The following is a 21,761-nucleotide window of genomic DNA, read 5'->3' on the forward strand; positions in this document are numbered from 1 at the left end:
AGCTGTAAAATTCTGCTTTTAAACTTATTTTTGGTAACAAACAGAAAGTCACCACCACCAAAATTCACTAATTGCTACTTGTACTTTCCATTCGTTATTCTTCTCAAATGAGAAAAACCATAGATATTGGTGCATTCCTATTTTAAAATTATTTCATTCTTAAATCTGAGAAAATCTCTATTGCTTAAATTCATATCAATACTAAATATTCCTTAAAGGATATAAAATGAGCTACTACAAATAGCTGGGAAAAAATTAGCTTTCTTGGGGTCTACTAATCTTTATTATTTAATCAAAGCCAGTTCTTAAAGCCCCTGACAGCCAGTGGTTGTTTCAAGACAGTTTGAAAACCACCATCTGCAAATATAAAACACAGGAAACAAGCAAAGTGGCAAGTTTTACACGGGGAGAAGGAACGGGAACAAAAAAGTTAGCCACCAGGTGACGGCAGCAAGGGGAAGACCGGGAAGAATGCGATTCAGAAGGTCCGACGGACACATGCAAGCCCTGAAAGGAATGAAGATCTGTGGCTGCCTTCCTTCATGGATACGGAAGTGTAACTCAGTCATGCATGGTCTTTCAGGAGATGCAAAGCTGCTCAGAACAGTGTATGCAGCAAGCTGGCAGCAGCAATGCCTGGAGCACAAAAGCCAAAAAGGGGGCATCTTTTCCACCCCAGCATCATCAGCTTTGGAAATCTCAGACAGAGCCTTCCAGTGCAACAGCCACCTGCGTATCTGGACGTCATGGCACCTCCAAGACCCAGCCTCATCCCAACATGGCGTAACATTTGGAATCCTCACTGCCACGCCTGGTTACATGGCTTATTGTAGACAGAAAACAGATCACTAAGAATCTAAAAATCAACCCCCAACTCAAGATTCATTTATTCTAAGATAACAATTCTTTGATGGATTATCTTAAAAGGGTAAAAACATTTCCTCACCAACTTGATATGTATGGAGAGAAGAGCAAATTGTGATCCTTTTTAAAATGATTTCATTTTAGACATTTGTTCTTAAAAATTTAATATGTAATTTATGAAAAGGGAAAAAATGCTCATCTAACCATCAAATAACTCAAGGCCCAAGATGTGGAGAAAACTAAATTAGCATAAGCACAGTGTGCTGAGTGAACATTTACCGAGCTCTTCATCAGAGAGGGTTTGGTCAACGGAAATGCTTGTTTTTAATTATATATAAGAAGGCACAGATTTGCAGTATTAATTAAAAAGGGTTTTTGAATTAAATAATCAGACCCTAAGGGAGCAACTTAAGAGGCTTAAAAAAAGAAAAAAAGCCGTTAGTACAATAACGGCTACGAGCAAGGGCTGCAGGTTAACACTACCCAGTGGGGCCTTAGCGTGTAATTCAGGCAAACCAACCACTACAGGCCATCAGGAAAATGGACACAACAGATCTGTTTCAGTCACGGATAGAATTCAGAGATAATATATTCATATTTACAGTGCCTAGAACAGGGCCTGACAATTACAGGCACTCCGTAATAGGGAGCTGCTATCCCCACCATCTATGATTTTGGATTTGATTTTATCACACAGGAGGTAAAGACTGGAGTAGAAGCAGGAAGAGATTCTCAAGCCTCCCCAGCTCACTCAGTAAAGCCTGCTCCGGTAAGTGACGAAGCCACAACACAGGCTCACTGCTGACCCTGCAGCGTGCTCTGTCTGGGGTTTCCCAGTCAGGACTGCTGGCATGCAAAGCTCATTTTCAGGCTGATCCAGCAGAGGCAGATTAGCAAGTCAGGGTACTGGAAATAACCAACACGTGAAATACACACATTTGCCTCCACTTCCAGAGTAATCATCGATCAATGGATCAACTGAATCAACTGATCAGGTAAGCAGGAGGGAAAATACGAGAAGGGTCAAAGTTCAGATTCAGCAGTGACATAGTAAGGGAAGAGAGCAGCATTTGGCATTTGGGAAAATAAAAAGGTTAACATGTAGAACATATTATTATTTTTATAAACCACATTCATCTAAACTCAGGCTGTAATCTGAAGAACTACAGGAGGCCTTGAAAATATTAGAATTTCAAGGAACATAATATTAATTTTACACAAAAAATAAAAATATGCTTTATTAAAGAAGCTCATATACTACCATATTACATTCTATCTGAACAACCTACCTCATTTAGGAAACCTCTGATTAGACTTGACACAGGCAGATCATGGAGTCTTTTTTAAAAATGTGTTATAAGGGGCCAGCGCTGTGGCACAGCGGGTTAATGCCCCAGCCTGCAGGGCCGGCATCCAATTTAGGTGCTGGTTTGTGTCACAGCTGCTCCACTTCCGATCCAGCTCTCTGCTATGGCCTGGGAAAGCAGAAGACAGCCCAAGCCCTTGGCCCCTGCGCCCACATGGGAGACCTGGAGGAGGCTCCTGGCTCCAGATCAGCGCAGCTCTGGCCATTGTGGCCATCTGGAGTGAACCAGTGGATGGAAGATTCTCCGTCTCTCTCTCTCTCTCTCTCTCTCTCTCTGGCTCTACCTCTCTCTAACTCTTTCAAATAAATAAATTTTTTTTTTAATTTGTAAGTGTTATAAAATTTGGTAAAATAATACTTTCTGGAAGACTAATTCTTCAAATTGATAGGAATTAGAATTTGCCTCTGCATATGTTCACACAACGGCATTCATAGGTTAGTCTTGTTTGAATACAGTCTCACATGGGGGCTTTCCATAGAATATTGCCACTACACTAATCCACAGAAACACATGAAACAAAAACAATTTCACAAAACATTTTTAAACTTCACTGCTGATCTAAAACAGAAATGTAATAAAAATATAGGTAGTGATATCTGTGTTCAAAGACTAGCTTCATGAGTTCAGATGGATAGTCCAGTACATACTGTAAGTATGTACATACTTGTACATAAAGGGAGCCTGAGATACTTTTCACTGGGTTTTTTAAAAAGAAAAAATAATCTTACTTCCAAATAGTTTCATCAAGTTCTTTAAATCCAAGTTTGTTTTAAATACAAGAACACTGAAAAGGATTAGATTTTACGTTGATTCTTAATTTACTTACTGTCAATAATATCTCCTAGTCCCTGAGCACGAAGAAGGTCTTTTAGCCGTGTAACTTCTTCTTTTAATTCACGAACCAGTTTGGCATTGGGGTCCTCATTGATAACAGCATTGCATTTAATTTGTTTTGCACGATCTGCATACCTAGATACAAAAAGAAAATTCACTCTTGCCATTTCTCAGATACTCTACTTCTCATAAGTCACATACCATATTTTCTAAACCAAACACGTTGAGTATTTATACATTGTATAAGCCTTGATAATATTGTATAAAGCTTTACAGTATGTTTTCTCAAATGTACACCCACCCTTGACAGCAATTGGGGCTTTCAGGTGAATTTAAGTGATCTCCCCAAGACTACACCAGAAACAAATACCAGAGAGAGAGGACTCAAACCCAAATTATCAGCCTATACAGTGTTCCACCCATTTACATGAAAAGCATCTTTAATGAGAAAAGCATACAGAGTTCCAGATTAATGTGATAGACCCTATTAACTCAAAAACTATTCTAGGAGTGAATATTCTGTTAGCAATTTTTTATGGAGATTTAAAGGGCCCACACTGTGGCATAGTGGGTAAAGCTGCCATCTGCAGTGCCAGCATCCTATATGGGAGCTGATTTGAGTCCCAGCTGCTCCACTTTTTTTTTTTTTTTTTTTTTTTTTTTTAAGATTTATTTTACTTGAAAGTCACAGTTACACAGAAAGAGAAGAAGAGGCAGGGCCGGCGCCGCGGCTCACTAGGCTAATCCTCCGCCTTGCGGCGCCGGCACACCGGGTTCTAGTCCCGGTTGCCCCTCTTCCAGGTCAGCTCTCTGCTGTGGCCAGGGAGTGCAGTGGAGGATGGCCCAGGTACTTGGGCCCTGCACCCCATGGGAGACCAGGATAAGTACCTGGCTCCTGCCATCGGGTCAGCGCGGTGCGCCGGCCACGGCGGCCATTGGAGGGTGAACCAACGGCAAAGGAAGACCTTTCTTTCTGTCTCTCTCTCTCACTGTCCACTCTGCCTGTCAAAAAATAAAAAATAAATAAATAAAATAAAATAAAAAAGAAGAGGCAGAAAGAGAGAGGAGTCTTCCATCTGCTGGTTCACTCTCCAACTGGCCGCAACGGCTGGAGCTGCATTGATTCAAAGCAAGGAGCCAAAAGCTTCTCCTGGGTCTCCCACGTGGGTGGAGGGGCTCAAGGACTTGGGCCACCCTCTACTGCTTTCCCAGGCCATAGCAGAGAGCTGGATCAGAAGTGGAGCAGCTGGGTCTCAAACCAACACCCATACAGATGCTGGCACTCCAGGCTAGGGCATTAACAGAATCCAGCGCCCCGACCGGGACTAGAACCCAGTGTGCCGGCGCCGCTAGGTGGAGGATTAGCCTAGTGAACTGCGGCGCCGGCCAACCTGTGCTTCTCTGTAACTCTGCCTTTCAAATAAGTAAATCTTTTTTTTTTATGGTATATATAATTATGTACTTCTTTTAACAACTTTTAACAACATTTCTATATATTTCTACAGTGACAAAAACCCTAAACTTTTATAGAAATGAATATTATAAAAGTCCACCATTATCTAAGTTATCCAAACATCTCACTTGAGTAATTCTAACTTCTTCCCAATGAAAAAGTTCCTGTCTTTCCCAATGAAAAACCACAAACCATAAATATATAAACTCCACTATAATAAAAATACTTTCTCTCCATGCATTACCTGTTGTAAGGAGGGGTTATTATTTATGTAAACAAATATACACAGCGAACAGTTTGGTCTAACAAAAGGATGTATGACGGCAGTGTGTTCTACTCAGCTATGAGATCAGACGAGAGTACCTCAGAGTGCTCAAAGTTTCATCATAATTGATATCTGCAGGGCTCAGCGCAGCAACCATCGCAGTCCGAGAATTGCCACCTAAGACGAAGCACAAACATCCCAGATCACTCATTTTAGAACAAGAATTTGACTGAGTGTGTCAAATCTGATGGCATAATCTCAGATCCTAAGATTTAATCAAAAGTTAAACAGTTTTCTTGAATGGCCCCAAGCAAGGCAGTTATTCTCAAATTGGGTTCCATTCAGGTCCTCCCCCTCACTCTTGAACTCACTCCAGTCTAGAGTTCAGACACGCCACCAAAACTGCCCTTAGCAACGTGAAAATCAACTGGCCCGGGGATAAGCCCGGAAGTCCATTCTCAGCATGTTCCTCTGTCACCAGCATCCGATACAGCTATCACTGCTTCCCTGCCACGCAACAGTGAACAAAGGCACAAGGACATGAAGTCCAAACGCATGACTAACATCTGATTATGTGCGCCTCAGATAAGCATGAGTTTATGAAAACACTTCAAAGGAGCAACAGTTGGCACCAGGTATGAGAAGTCACGAAGACAACTGTTCCACGGTTCATGCCCCAAAGTAAATGCAATATTTAAAAGTGAGCAAATCGGGGGCTGGCACTTTGGTAAGTGGACTCAGCTGCCACCTGCAGCACCAGCATTCCACATGGGCACCAGCTTCAGTCCTGCTGCTCTTTCCCTGCTGCTGAGCCTGGGAAAGCAGTGAAAGATGGCTCAAGTACTTGGGCCCCTGCACACACAGGAAGACACAGAAGTTCCTGGCCTCTGCCTTTGGTTTGGTCTGGATCTGGCCAGTTGCGGCCATTTGGGGAATGAACCAGCAGATGAAAGACTTCTCTCTCTCTCTCTCTCTCTCTCTCTCTGCCTCTCTGTAACGCTGCCTTTCAAATAAATCAAGCCATCTTAAAAAAAAAAAAAAAAAAAAAAAAGCAAATCCAACCAATTGAAATCAGAGGGAAAAATGGAAACAATTATGGGATACCTCAAGTTAGTAATATCAAAACAACTAGAGATTATTCTTCTCCAAAACAGACACCAGACAACTACAAAAGATAACCCATAAATAGCTTTAAAAAGACAACTACAAAGTGAATTTTCACCAGTGGTCAACAAACCTAGATTTTCTCGGAGAAGCCAAGTAAGTACAGAATCTCTGTAGGGAATAAAATCAGTTTTCTTCTTCTTTTTACTCTGTTAAAAAGAAAAGAATGGCCTTAGTGCTGTTGGGATGGGGGTGGCGGTGGAATTCACAGGAAAACCAGTCTAAAATTACAACAGAACCCCATCACTGTGGACATTTATCATTAGTTTCAATCCTTCATAACAACTAAAGCCCATGCAATGATTTTTCTTTTAACATTTTCTTTTGAAAAATGCATAACACATGCAAAAGTCAAGTGGGAATAGGAGAGGGAAGAGGAAGAACTGTGGGAGCATGGGTGGGAGAGGGTAGGGTGGAAGAATCACTATGTTCCTAAATCTGTATGTATGAAATACATGAAGCTCGTATAACTTAAATGAAATTAAAAAAAGAGACTAGTACATTGAGCTGGGTATAAGCCCATCAAGCAGCCTCAGCTGTTATCAGTTTTTGCCAATCACCTTTCAATTATTCCCCAAATACATCTATTTACCCCCTAAACACCTCAATGGATAAGGATATTCTCTAACGCAGAGTACCATGACCAAATTTAGGAAAAGCCAAAGCAATGTAACACTATTATCTAATACCCTATTCATATATCTTTTATACCTGTCAGTATTTTAAAGCAAGTCTACCATTTCATGTATAAATACTTTAAATACATATATCTAACAGAGAAAGACTTCTAAAAAAAACTCCAAAAAAAAAGTTAAGACCATTATCACACTTAACAAATTAAGAATAACTGCTTCATGCAAAAGAATCCTTGCAATCCAGGTTGGATATACAGAAGCAAGTCATTTAAATTAATAGATTTCCTTGGCCAAAATTGAATCATCATGTAGGTTATAGCATATGGAGCAACTCTTATAAAGTAATACATATTTGGTTTCTTTGAAAGAAAATTATGTCAACCATCAGACTGAGGGCTAAAAGCGAAAAGGCCTAAGAAAGTGATATCATTTGCTGATGTTGGAGATTTGCAAAAATGCTAAGATGGATTTTCTATAAGTAAATGTTAAGGGTCTCCTTGTAATGCTCTCTCCATGACCCTCTCACAAAGCACCAATAAAAGGGCAGTGATAAAATGAAAGAAATTATATTCTCTAAAGTAGAAATTAACATAAATATCTGGAGTAACTACTCAAGTACTTGCTGACTGTGTATGTGTTGTGATGTTTCAAGAATACTGTAAGTGTACACAGGCATTTGGCTAGCAGTCAAGTCGCCTGCTGGGTTGTCCACAGCACATACTGGAGTCCTAGGGGGGTTCGGGTCCCTGCTCCGCTGTGGATTCGGATTCCAGCTTCCTCCTAATGCACAGTTGGAGGCACCATGTGATGGGTCGAGTAGGGCACACCTACACTGACATAGAGACTCCCCGCTTCGGCCTGTTGCAGGTATCACCAGTGGATGGGAGCTAGCATATGAAAATAAATAAATCTAATTTTAAAAAGAAGCAAAACAGAAGCTACTGAAGAGAAGGCCAGGGTTTACTGATAAACACTGTTCCAGCCAAGGGCAGTTTTCAAAATCCATTCCTGGTATAATTTGACATTAAACATAAGACAGTCCACTTTTTGCAACAGTATAGCTATTCAGAAAAAAAGTAGTAAGTGGCTGACCTCTGGTTTATGGAGGGAAGGAAGTACCCACATGGTACTTTAATTGCATCTCTTTTCAAAAACATCCATGCCCCCTAACAAACTCTACTCACAGGTGCACATTCTACCAATTACAAAATTATTTCTAACAGTGGGTTCAATTTTAAATTGCACAGAACTCAAAAGAGAATTAAGCCTCTCAGTCATTCACAGATCAGTGGGACAAACTTTTATTCCACTTGAGGCCCAAGCCCTCAGTTTACCCTTTTACAATTCCTGAACACACCTGAACACCCTACTCTGCCCACTGTTAATTCTGAAAATACTGTAAAATTTAAAGTGTGTCAATTAAATGACCACAAATGGTATAAAAATAAGTAGGAACGGTTTGCTAAAAATGTTCTATTTGCATTTTTGTCAATTAGACTAAATTAAATCAATCTGTGACTTGCAACACCAGCATTTCACACAGGCACCATTTCCTGTCCTGGCTGCTCCACTTCATATCCAGTTCCCTAGCCATGGCCTGAAAAACCAGCGCAAGATGGCCCAAATGTTTGGGTCCCTGCCACCCACATGGGAGACCTGGATGAAGCTCCTGGTTTTGGCAGGGTTCAGCCCTGGCCACTGAGGCCATCTGAGGAGTGAACCAGCAGATGGAAGATCTTTCCCTCTCTGTAACTCTGTCTTTCAAATAAAGAAATAAGTATTTTTAAAAAAATAAAAAACAAGCCGGCGCCACGGCTCACTAGGCTAATCCTCTGCCTGCGACGCCAGCACTCCGGGTTCTAGTCCCGGTTGGGGCGCCGGATTCTGTCCTGGTTGCCCCTCTTCCTGTCCAGCTCTCTGCTGTGGCCCGCGAGTGCAGTGGAGGATGGCCCAAGTCCTTGGGTCCTGCACCCGCATGGGAGACCAGGAGAAGCACCTGGCTCCTGGCTTCAGATCAGTGCGGTGCGCCGGCTGCAGCCACTGGGGGGTGAACCAACAGAAAAGGAAGACCTTTCTCTTTGTCTCTCTCTCTCACTGTCCACTCTGCCTGTCAAAATAAATAAAAAAATAAATAAAAATAAAAAACAAATAACATATCCCTTATTCAAAATGCTTGATTGGCATCAGAAGTGTTTTGGGTTTCAATTTTTTCTCAGATTTTGGAATATTTGCAGACACTTTGTGAGATGGCCTGGGGATGGGACTCAAGTCTTAAACACAAATTCACTTATGTTTCACGTAGAACTTATACACACAGCCTGTAGTTTTATACAGTATTTTTAGTGTCATGCATTTTAACTGTGATCTATAACATGAGGTCAGTGTGGAATTTTCTACTTGTGGCATCATGTTAGTGCTCAAAGAGCTTAGGATTCTGGATTTCAGATTTTCAAATTAGGGATGTTCAACCCACTGTTAAGTGTGGGGGCTAATAAGCCTGTTTTTCTCTCCAGTGGAAATAACATCTTAATTCATCATAAATTATGTCTGTTACATACAAACAAGCATGGATACAAAGTTTTACAAAACTGATTATCAACAATCGTTTGCAAATGAATGCGGCATACAGCAATGTGACACATAAACAAATAAATACATCCTAAATCTTCCTCTGGTTGATAAGGACGTTAAAAGATGAGCAAATGTACAGGGTAAGTTGGAATTAAATTTTCATATTCTTGGTTCTGGGACCCAGATAAGATATTCAGATTAGATAGATCTTCACCCGCAAATAATACCAAATAGCAGGTAGATTTCTGAGTCTAAGGTACTCTTTTCTGATAAGCAAACAAAAGCAGAAAAAAAGGCATTACTTTTTATTATTTTTGTAGACACACAACAAATATAAATATTTGAAAATATGGGGGCCAGTGCTGTAGCATAGCGGGTAAAGCCGCCACCTGCAGTGCCAGCATCCCATATGGGTGCTGGTTCGAGTCCCAGCTGCTCCACTTCCGATCCAGTTCTCTGCTATGGCCTGGGAAAGCAGCAGAAGATGGCTCAAGCCCTTGGGCCCCTGCACCTACATGGGAGACCAGAGGAAGCTCCTGACTTCAGATTGGCGCAGCTCTAGCCGTTGCAGCCAATTGGGGAGTGAACCAGCGATGGAAGACCTCTCTCTCTCTCTCCCTCCCTCTCTCTCTGTCTCTCTGCTTCTCCTTCTCGCTCTGTGTAACTCTTTCAAGTAAAATAAATAAATATTTTAAAAAATTTGAAAATATGAACATAAAATATTTTAACATAAACACTGCCTGTATCCCCAATTTCTCATGTAATTCCCAACAGTTACATGTTCTAAATATTATTTGTACAAAAGAATACTAACAAATTTTAGATTATCGGTAAATAAGGAAAGAAAATGAGGAGGAGAAAAATCTATAATATTTGGGTAAAAGAGGATGCAAATACTATGTTTCCTAGATGCAGGCAAAAGTTTAACTTGATTCTACACTCTTCTCTTTGTCCATGTATAACCAAAGAACAGACCAAAAAAATTCAATGTTTTAAATTATCCATGACCTTAGGAAACAAGATATAAAAATGGGTTTAATAAAATATATAATGATCACAGTTGTTTTGGAATGCTGCCCTCAACAAATTTACTGCCCTTTCACGTGATTTATGGAACTGTCAAAGGACAGTCCTGTAGGTCACTAGCAGAAACATGGTAACACCATGTAAAGCTTCCTCAGATTTCTCTCTTGTTCCTTTATTCTTAATTCCTTCTCCAAAGCACATCATCTTCCTAAATTAGTTGTGTGTGAAGCCTCATCATTCACGGTCACCATAAACAGGTATTCTAAATTCCAGAGCCAGAAAACAAATCACGGGCTTTTTAAAGTTTCATTTGCATTTATGCATCCATACACCCTGCTCAGGATTTAAAATCATAACAGTCAATTCATAACAGCAAGTTCATGTCTATCAATATCCACTGTACCTTGCTGGTGCAGTTATCCTACGGATGAAAGCATTTAAAAGAGAACAAGAACATAGAATAAGCCTCCAATTAAAAAGCAATGTTGTGCTTAAATTTTAAGTCACAGATTATGACTTCCAAGAGACAATCAAGAAAGGATTTAATTGTTACAGCAAATTAAACAAGGTATTAAACTAAATTAGAACATACAGTGACTAGAGCTTCCTCAGTTCTATAAGTGATGAAGCCACTTACAGAAAAACTGTTCTAGCTTTAGTATTCCACTGTGAAGAAACAAGACAGGATAAAACTACAGTGAAGCACTGGACGATAATATCTGGCTATGTGATGAATCACACTTACAAGGGGATCCCAAAAGATCATAATGGAGCTGACAACTTCCTGCAGCCCAGTGACACTGCAGCCATCACAATGCCCTAGCACAACGCATTGCACAGGCACCTGCAGTGATGCCTGTGTAAACAAACCTACTGCTCTGCACAGCACAATTACGTAGAGTACACGACACCTGATAATCAGTGACTGCATTTCTGATTTGTAATTCCTATAATTTTTACTGTTATTTTAGAGTATTCTCCCTCTATTTATAAAAAAAAAAAGAGTTGAAACAGGATGCCAGGTTTTACTGGCAGCTGCCTCCCGCTCAGGCCTGTGTGACATCGGCTGACAGACCTACACCCAGCTTGGCTGTAGAAGTCCACTCTGCCGTTTCCACATGAGGAAATAGCTCAGTGATGCATTTCTCAAAACACATCCTGCCGTCAAGTGCCACACAACTATATTTTTAAAATATTACTGGCACCCAAATTAACAGCATTTACCACAGCCAAACTGCTCAAAATACTCCAAGGAGTACTACATCCTACTTAGAAAAGACTGCACAAGAAAAGAACATGTAACAAATACAGTTGGTTTTTGTGAGCTATGCAGTACAGAAGGGCACTGGGAACAGCAGGTCAAGCTGCAGTTTGGGGACACCAGCTCAGGTCCTGGCTACTCTGCGCTAGCCCTGCCTGCTGTTAATGCACCTGGGAAAACAGCAGGTGATGGCTCAAGTATGCGCGCGCGCGCGCGCGTGTGTGTGTGTGTGCACGTGTGTGTGTTTCCCCTCACCTCCTCCCTCCCTTCCTCTGTCACTCTGCCTTTCAAATAAAGGCAAATCTTTTTTTTTTTTTAAAGTAAGGCTCAATTAATTAGTCAAACCTTGGGTTTTTCCTCTAGTTTTAAACAACTATATTTTTATTTTCATTCTCCTTAATCTCTTCTACTTTCAGTTACAAGGTTAAACTGTGTTATGCTTAGTGTTTTATCTGAAAAGCACTAAAAGTAGAAAGGAAAGATTGTATAAAAGGGCTGAAAAAGGACAGCTTTCATAAAATATCATCAAGTATATCTGCTTGAATAAATTTCCCCTTAATGATGAAGTATCAACTTACCACCTCTGCCAGAGCGGAAATGACTTTGCCCAAAGTTGTAAGAGACTTATTAATATTTGCTCCTTCCTAAAATAAACACCAAACATGAAAGCATTATGATGAAGAATTCCTACAACTGCCACATCATACAGAACACAAAATACAGTTTGCAAGATGCTGACATTTGTTTATTTATGACAAGTTCCTCTTTTGGTCCTCAAACTTTCCTCCTCTCTACCTCTAACATGCTGGAGTGATACACTAACTCGCAGTCCTAACGCATCTTCATGATGTTTGTGCTTCAAAACCTCTCGGATGCAGCCTTCTTCCCACAGCTCTTGCTTAGCAGTACCTCCATCAAAGTCTGTGCCTGCTGTCACATATGGATTTTGGACAGACTGTTCCCATTACTATCTCTTACTTCCATCCCCTCAAATCCTGCCTATTTCTCATAATGCAATTCAACTCTCACCTTGACCATCAAGTCCTTCCTAACCATTCTGTTACATTAGATATTTTTTGCTGAAGTTACAGATCAGAAGTTTTCAAATTTTTTTCCATAAAGGGCCAGACAAAAATGTCTGGGGGCTATACAGTCTCTGTCACAACTCTGTCAATGCGGTATCAAAGTAGCCACAGGCAATACGTAAATAGATGGATGGATGTAGTTGTGTTTCAATAAAATTTTATATACACAGGCAGGCAGTGGGTTAGATCTGAACCACTGGCCATCCCTGCTGATCCATGTTCCAGGACATTCACTGACGAGGCTACTGACTGGTAATATAAATACCTTTAATCGAGTTCCTTTGGCACCAGTTGAATCCGCACGCTCACTTCCTGCTAGGTCTACCAGGCTGATCTTACTGACCTGGTGAAGAACAACAACAGGGATAAGTGAAAAACATGCACAGGAGAGGCAGACTTTGAGAGAGGAAATTTTTTTAAAAGACTAAGAAATGGAGAAGATTAAACGTACTATAGTTTAAAGAGCATTCACAAGACTCGTAGCAATTACCTTCACTCAAAACAAGTAACTTCAACATAAACATAACAGAATCACAATTTATTATACAATATCATAAAAATATATAAAACTCATCAACCCATTAAATGGCATACTGAAAATGAAGCTTTGAGGGGCAGGCATTCTGGCACAGCCCTGGCTATTGTGGGCACATGGGGAATGGAACCAGATGAAAGATCTCTCTCCCTCTCCTTGAAGTCACTCTTTCAAAGTTTTGATCAACTGGACCTCTAACACACTGCTGATGAAATGCAAAATGATACAATCACTTTGGAAAACAGTTTGGCAGTTTCTTTTTTTCTTTTCTTTTTTAATATTTATTTATTTATTTGACAGACAGAGTTAGGGACAGAGAGAAATCTTCCATATTCTGGTTCACTCTCCAAATGGCCACAAAGGCCCAAGCTGGGCTGGTTCAAAACCAGGAGCCAGGAAATTCTTCTGAGTCTCCCACATGAGTGCAGAGGCCCAAGCACTTCAGCTACCTTCCGCTGCTTTCCCAGGCACATTAGCAGGGAGCTAGATCAGAAGTGGAGCAGCCAGGACTTGAACCAGTGTCCATATGGGATGTCAGCATCACAGGCAGCGGCTTTACCTGCTATGCCACAATGCTGGCCCCAGCAGTTTCTTAAGAAGGTAAATATACACCTACCATGAGATTCAGTTATCTCACTCCTAGGTATTTACCAAGAGAAACAAATTCAAATGTCCACACAAATATCAGTACATAAATATTTATATTTATAGTAGCTTCATTTCTAATAATCAAAAATTGGAAATAATTTAAATGTTCATCAACATATAAATTAAAAAACTATAGAGTATCTACCAATGCAATATTTGGCATCAATGAAAAGGAATGAGCTATTGATATACACAGCATAGATGAATTTCTTTTTCTTTTTTTAATTAATTTATTTGACAGGTAGAGTTATAGACAGTGAGAGAGAAAGAAAGAGACAGACAGCGAGAAAGGTCTTCCTTCCGTTGGTTCACCCCCAAATGGCCACTATGGCCAGCGCTGCGCCAATACAAAGCCAGGAGCCAGGAGCTTCTTCCTGGTCCCCCCATGTGGGTACAGGGCCCAAGCACTTGGGCCATCCTCTACTGCCCTCCCAGGCCACAGCAGAGAGCTGGACTGGAAGAGGAGCAACCTGGACTAGAACCCGGCACCCATATCGGATGCTGGCGCCGCAGGCGGAGGATTAACCAAGTGAGCCACAGCGCCGGCCCCAACGAAGATGAATTTCAAAATCATTTTGTAGGGCTGGCATTGTGGCACACTGGCATCCCATATGGGCACTGGTTCGAGTCACAGCCATTCCACTTCTGATCCAGCTCTCGCTAATGTGCCTGGGAAAGCCGCAGATGATGGTCTGAGTGCCTGAGTCCCTACCACACACGGGAGACATGGATGAAGCTCCTGGCTCCTAACATCAGCCATCTGGGGCACGAACCACTGGATGGAAGATACCTCTCTCTCTCACTCTCATTCTAACTCTGCCTTTCAAATAAACCAATAACTCTTTAAAGAGAAAATCATTTTGGTATAGGAAAGAAGCCAGGAGGAAAAAAAAAGTACATATTATATGATTCCATTTATATAAAATTCTAAAAAACGAAAAATAATATGTAGTGACAAAAACCGTATCAGTAATTTTCTTTGGTGGGGATGGAAGACAAGACAGACAAAAATGACAAAGGACCAAGAGGCAACTGTTGGGAGTGAGACATTCTCAGTACTGGACTGTGGCGCTGGTTTCACAGGTGCATGTACATAGACAACACAACTGGTCCAAAATGTTATATTTTAATTATGTTTAGTTTATTGCACAATATACCTCAATAAAGTTGTTTAAAAATAAAGTTTTAGGAGAGTTTAAACAAAAGTATTCAAAATGGATCACGAAAAAAGCTAGGGTTATGGGATTAACACCATCAATTTTGTAGATCTGACGTTACGGGAAAAGAGCAAAATATTCTTTCATATAGAACGCTCCTTAGTGCCATTCAGAAAAATACTCACTACCAAATAACATTCACATATAACCTCTGGATAAGCAAGTTATTTGATCATCCATATAAGGAGCACATTTTTAAAACAAGTTCCTAAAAATGAACAAATAGTTCACCAAGTAAAAAGTGATTCTAGTTTCTGGTTACAATGGTATCATAAAATTCTCACTCTATAAGGCAATGAATCTTCTGTAACTGCCAGTACAATAAACCTAATCTCAGATGTGAAAACCTAGTTGCATGCACTTAGTAAGGTATGCAGAAGAAATGTGATATAAATTTTTATCATTGAGCCGGTGCCTTGGCTCACTTGGCTAATCCTCCGCTTGTGGCACCGGAATCCCATATGGGTGCCGGATTCTAGTCCCGGTTGCTCCTCTTCCAGTCCAGCTCTCTGCTGTGGCCCGGGAGGGCAGTGGAGGATGGCCCAACTGCTTGGGTGCCTGTACCCATGTGGGAGACCAGGAGGGGGCACCTGGCTCCTGGCTTCGGATTGGCATAGCTCCAGCCGTAGCGGCCATTTAGGGGGTGAACCAATGGAAGGAAGACCTTTCTCTCTGTCTCTCTCTCTCACTGCCTAACTCTGTCAAATAAATAAATTTAAATAAATAAATAAAATAATTTTTATCATTAAGAATGTAATTTTTTTTTATTTATTTTTTTTTTTTGACAGGCAGAGTGGACAGTGAGAGAGAGAGACAGAGAGAAAGGTCTTCCTTTGCCATTGGTTCACCCTCCAATGGCCGCCCCGGCCAGCGCGCTGCGGCCGGCACACCCCGCTGATCCGATGGCAGGAGCCAGGAGCCAGGTGCTTCTCCTGGTCTCCCATGGGGTGCAGGGCCCAAGCACCTGGGCCATCCTCCACTGCACTCCCTGGCCACAGCAGAGAGCTGGCCTGGAAGAGGGGCAACCGGGACAGAATCCGGCGCCCCGACCGGGACTAGAACCCGGTGTGCCAGCGCCGCTAGGCGGAGGATTAGCCTAGTGAGCCGCGGCGCCGGCCATTAAGAATGTAATAATAAAATTAAATTTACTGAGTGGTTACTTGGTACCGGACACTATTATATGCACTTAGAGTATACTAACACTTCTCTTTTTAAAAAAGATTTATTTATTTATTTATTTATTCGAAAGGCAGAGTTACAGAGAGGCAGAGGCAGAGAGAGAGAGATCTTCCATCTGCTGGTTTACTCCCCAAATGGCTGTAACATCTGGAGCTGTGCTAATCCAAAGCCAGGAGCCAGGAGCTTCTTCTGGGTCTCTCACACAGTGGCAGGGGCCCAAGGACTTGGGCCATCTTCTGCTGCTTTCCCAGGCCATAACAGAGAGCTGGACTGGAAGTGGAACAGCTGGGTTTCGAACCAGTGCCCATATGGGATACTGGCACTGCAGGCAGCAGTTTTACCTGCTGTGCCACAATCCTGTGAGGTTATTACAGATGGAGAAACTGAGGCACAAAGAAGTCTAGTAATCTCATGGTAACAGTTGAAAAGTAGCAGAGCTGGGGCTGGCATTGTGGCACAGCAGGTAAAGCTGCCACCTTTGACACCAGCATGCCATATGGGCGCAGATTCTAGTACCAGCTGCTCCACTTCCAATCCAGCTCCATGTTAATGTGCCTGGGAAAGCAGTGGAGGATGGCACAATGGCTTGCGCCCCTGCACCCATGTGGGAGACCCAGATGAAACTCCTGGCTACTGGCTTCAGCCTGGCTCAGCCCTGGCTATTGTGGTTATTTGGGAAATGAACCAGTGGAAGGAAGACCTCTCCTCTCTCACTGTAACTCTTTCAAATAAATAAATAAATCTGAAAACAATTTTAAAAAAAACTAGCAGGGCCACGATTCAAAATAAGTAGCCTAAGGATCGGCATTATGCTAAAGCAGATTAGCCCACTAGCTGCAACACCAGCATTCCATATGGGTGCTGGTTCAAGTCCCAGCTGCTCACTTCTGACCCAGTTTCCTGCTAATGTTCCTAGGAAAGCAGCAGAGGATGGCCCAAGTGCTTGGCCCCTGCCACCCACTTGGGAGACCCAGAAGAAGCTTCTGGCTCCTGGCTCTGGCCTGGCCCAGCCCTGGCTGTTGCAGTCATTTGGGGAGGGAACCAGCAGATGGAAGATCTCTTTCATTTTCTCCCTTCCTCTTTCTGCCTTTCAAATAAATCAATCTTTAAAAAAAAAAAAAAAAGAGGAAGAAAATCAGAAAATAAAAGCAAAGATATTTAAACATCAGAACTGTTGTGCAATTATTTTCCTGGAATACAGCAAATTCTGACTGTTTGCTTAAATATTTTATCTCAGAGCAACACTTTCAAAGTTTAAAAAAAAAAAAAAAGGAGCAACTCCGTACCAAAGGCAGCTAATAAGGTAACAATTTAAAAGCTCCAGTGAAGAAGAGAAGGGTTTTCTCCCCCACAGAACTGTTTAACTGTCTTGCACAAAGTGAGACTCACGGTCTGAGACTCCTTTTTCTTAGCTGTATTTTCTACCTTGCAGCTTCAATTCAGAACGCATACTGAAAATGTGTACAGAGCGGAATAAAACTGGTAAGCGCAGGCTACAAAGCAGCTTCCAGTGGACAAAAGAGCAATTCGCCTCCTTCCATTCAATGCAGACGGCAGCAGAAGGGACTTCTCAAAATCTCCACCCTGGGGCACGCAGGTGCTGTGGTGCAGCAGCTAAGTTGCTGCTGGGAACACCTGCACCCCATACTGCAGTGCCAGTGTGCGTCTCAGCTCTGTTGCTTCTCATCCAAATTCCTGCTAATGCACTTGGCAAGCAGTAGTACGTGGGTTCCTGCCATCCACATGGGAGACTGGGATGAAATTCCTAGCTCCCAGCTTCCACTTGGCCCAGCCCTGGACCATTTAGGGAGTAAACCAGTGGATCAAAGATTTCTCTCTCTTTCCCTTTCAAATTAATATTTATTTAAAAAAACAATCCCATCGTCTCAATTCAAGCCCAGAGACTGTAGTTTTCCTACCTTCTCTGTGGAAAGGTTGGTCTCAGAATCTTGCTTCTTCTGGGTGAAAACAATGGTAAACACAGCATGGGAACGGCTACTTGTTTCATTCATGTTGGTAGCTGCCACTGTCCTAAATAAACATAAAGGTGACCATGTGACAAAGCAATTCTTAGATGAGAGTTAAAATGGACAGCAGTCTCCATATTACAACCATAACAATCACCGCCAGCAGGCTTACTCTTACTCAGAGTGCAAGACTGTCACAGACACAACTGCTCTCAGCACTGCCTTATTTGTGAGCCCATCAAGTCACCATGCACTCTACAGATACTCCCATTGGAATCATTTTCCAAACTCCAGCAATCCCTTTAGAAACCACGGAAGCACTTAACTGTTAGTATTTATTAGGTGCTCCTTTGTCCCAGAACCAGTTACTATGATAGCCGCACAGACATGAACTAACATCTCACCACGATTCGATCAAGACCTAAGAGTAAAACTTAAGCAAAGTTCTAACATGTTTTGGCAGTACATTGTTTTGATGAAAAGCAAGATACTTAATATGCTAAAGCTCTTGGCTCTCTAGCAGAGCCAAAGGATCAGAGGATTCCACAACTAAAGAAAGTCTCTTAGCTATAAATGTGGCCTCAAACCCTTAACCAATAATAAAAGCCTCAGGACGTGCCAAAGACCTCAGTTATGAATTTACTTCCTGCCTTACCTTGCCTTGTTCCCGGCATCCATGAGGTCAGCAATGTCTGTGTAGGAGGTGACTGCCAACTTCGACAGGTCCTCTACATAGGGTCCAAGAAGTGGGTGTTCACGCACACGCAAATTACCCTTGTTTTTTGGATTCAGCAAATCTCGTACTCTCTCACAGTAAATTTCCATGTAGCTCACCTAGGAACATATTAAAGTCAATTGGAGGACTTGGAAAAAGAAATCATACACTATGCAAAGACTTTAAATCATTATTAAAAGTCCTGTAATTAAGGCTGCTGACCAGCCATCATCCCTTCTGGTGATGGCTTTACAAATTCAACGTTCTAGGCCCTTTTACCCTATTAACACAGATATCCCACTGTACAGATAAGACCCAGCCATCTGAGGATGATGTTGTGGCATAGCAGGTGAAGCTGTCCATATGGGCTCTAGTTCATGTCCTGGCTGCCCCACTTCTAATCCAGCTCCCTGCTAATGGCTTGAGAAAAGCAGCAGCAGGTGCTTGAGGTCCTGCCACCCATGTGGGAGACTCAGAAAAAGCTCCTGGCTTCAGCCTGACTCAGCCCTGGCCGTTGCAGCTACTTGAGTAGTGAACTAGCAGATTGAAGACTCAGTAAGACTCTCCCTCTCTCTAACTCTTTCAAATAAATAAATCCTAAAAAAACAAAAACAAACAAAAACCTAGCTTTCTGACTTTCTTAGGAAATTCTGGCACATAGTAGCTATTACTTCACTTAGACAGAAAAGATATTTTAGTAGAAATCTAACAGTTATCAAAGTTTTTTCTCAAACACACATGTTTGTCAGTAACTGGGGTTTACAAATAGGTGACTCCAAGAGTTTAGAAATAAGACTTTTACCAGAGTTAAAATTAAGAAATATCAACATTTCAAAGCATGGAGGACAGGACAGACTGGTGACTATGCTTCTCTAACCACACTGTTTCTAACTAGGAGCAATGCACCCATCAGAAGGGGTGATGGCTGGTCACTAATAGTGGCAGGAACAATCCAGCGTTTGTCGGGAAGAGGAAGCCTCAAACAACAAATTCTTGTCCAGTGAGCAGGACCATTCCTATCACTGTGATGAGCTGCATTAGGCTACCATTTCTTTTTTAACTATTTATTTATTTTATTTGAGAGGCAAACACACACACACACACACACACACACATACACACAGACTGAGAGCTCCCATCTGCTGGTTCATACCCCAAATGCCTACAACTGGGGCTGGGCCAGGCCATCTCATCTGCTGCTTCATACCCCAGATGCCTACAACTGGGGCTGGGCCAGGCCAAAGCCAAGAGCTGGGAACCTATGTAAGGTCTCCCACTTGGGTGGCACGGAAAACTATCTGAGTCATCATCTGCCGCTGCCCATAGGAAGCATCAGCAGGAGCAGAGCCAGGCCTCAGACCCAAGCACTCGGACATGGCATGTGGGCATCCCAAGTAGCATCTTAACCCAACTTAACCATCAGGCCAAATGCCTACCCCAGGCTATCATTTCCTAACCTGAAGCAATTAAACATTTAATTTATCTAATCAACTGCCACCCTTTGAATTCCATGATCACCAAATCAACAACAAGGTTCCACTAGAAGTCAATCCACAGAAAAACAATATACTACTCTTGCAAATGCGAATGTTCTGGTCTGGATGATGGCTATTCCTCACGAGTAAGTAATAAACTAACATGCTGGTTTCTAAACATGAGTTACATGAGCGTCACTCAAGAATGTGACTTTGCAGGATGGCTCCACTCCTTATGTATTTTCAAAGTCAGACTTCTAAGCAAACAAGCCTCCGAAACAGGGTAAACCTCGCAGGGCAGGGCACCTCACACTGCTTCTCTCAGGAACTGGACCCTTCTGAATCAAACACACAATATACATTTTTCACCGTTCAATTTCTACAGACACATTTTCAGAGTATCTACAATGGAAACACATCTCCATTTCTATTGCCTTCTCCTTTCAGTCTGACTTCACTGTGTCATTATACTGTACTTAAAAATCAGTTTACAAAATTGAGAACCCTGAAAGATAAAGTCACTAATCCATCATGAAAGTAAAACAACAAGACTAAAAATACCATTTTGAACAAATCATCTGGGAAAGTGAGATGGCACTTAATTAATCTTGCATTCCTAAATTTATACATATAATCTGCAACCCCAGTAAGACAGTATATCATCTTGGAGACCAAGAGGCCCCAAATAACTGGGTAAAGGTTAGCATGCTCTACTACGTGAATCCATCCAAAGTCATCACTAGTTCTTTGACTTCTAAACCATTACAGGCCCCCACCTGGCAGATCCAATTCGCTGCAAAGTATTATCTTCTAGGCGCTTGGCAGACATCAGTAACTAAAACCAAAATCCCTGCCCTGGCTTGCTTATGAGTCTGGCAAGGGAGACAGACAATAAACAGCAAACATAAAAATTAGGTATCTCACAAAGAATGTTAGAACATGATGAGTACAATAGAAAAAAGAAAATACAACAGGACAAGGAGTACTGGGGTAGAAGAAAGCCACAACATTCAGTAAGGTGTTCAGGAAAGCCTCACTGAGAAGTGAGAAACCAGTAGTCGGAAAGATACCCAGGGAACACTGAAGACAGAATGGAAATCTGCAAATGCCCAGATGCAGGAATTACCTCATGTGTCTTGGAAACAGCAAAAAGCAGAATAAGTAGAAAAGAGAATGAGGGAGCCAGTGCTGTGGCATAGCCTGTAAAGCCACCGTCTGCAGTGCTGGCATCTCATATGGGAGCCGGGTCAAGTTCTGGCTGCTCCACTTGCCATCCAGTTCTCTGCTATGGCCTGGGAAAGCAGTGGAGGATGGCCCAAGTCCCTGGGCCCCTGCGCCTACATGGGAGACTTGGAGGAGGCTCCTAATCGGCACAGCTCCGGCAGTTGTGGCCAACTGGGGGACAAGAGGATGGAAGACCTCTTTCTTTCTCTCTGCCTCTCCTTCTCTTCTCTGTGTAACTCTAACTTTCAAATAAATTTTTAAGAAAAAAAAAGGGGG

At 42.0% G+C, this 21,761-nt stretch overlaps 1 protein-coding gene across 22 annotated transcripts in view; it reads right to left on the minus strand.

The window, feature by feature from the left end:
• The window catches only part of KIF1B (kinesin family member 1B), a 174,757-nt gene that overhangs the window by 103,340 nt on the left and 49,656 nt on the right, over nucleotides 1-21,761 (minus strand). For 7 of the 22 annotated variants that reach the window (XM_070079304.2, XM_089301497.1, XM_089301487.1 and 4 more), the window contains exons 6-14: nucleotides 18,727-18,905; nucleotides 18,024-18,135; nucleotides 12,791-12,868; nucleotides 12,019-12,084; nucleotides 10,583-10,600; nucleotides 6,021-6,096; nucleotides 4,882-4,960; nucleotides 3,058-3,200; nucleotides 1,801-1,851 (exon numbers count right to left, since the gene is read on the minus strand). In XM_070079304.2, coding sequence (XP_069935405.2) covers nucleotides 1,801-1,851; nucleotides 3,058-3,200; nucleotides 4,882-4,960; nucleotides 6,021-6,096; nucleotides 10,583-10,600; nucleotides 12,019-12,084; nucleotides 12,791-12,868; nucleotides 18,024-18,135; nucleotides 18,727-18,905 — 802 coding nt within the window. The remainder of the gene's footprint in view (nucleotides 1-1,800; nucleotides 1,852-3,057; nucleotides 3,201-4,881; nucleotides 4,961-6,020; nucleotides 6,097-10,582; nucleotides 10,601-12,018; nucleotides 12,085-12,790; nucleotides 12,869-18,023; nucleotides 18,136-18,726; nucleotides 18,906-21,761) is intronic. The other 15 variants (XM_089301492.1, XM_089301498.1, XM_089301490.1 and 12 more) reach the window with 3 other exon arrangements.

The sequence above is a fragment of the Oryctolagus cuniculus genome, chromosome 7 (assembly GCF_051225735.1).
Source record: "Oryctolagus cuniculus isolate XC-2025 breed Fujian yellow rabbit chromosome 7, ASM5122573v1, whole genome shotgun sequence".
Taxonomy (NCBI): Eukaryota; Metazoa; Chordata; class Mammalia; order Lagomorpha; family Leporidae; genus Oryctolagus; species Oryctolagus cuniculus.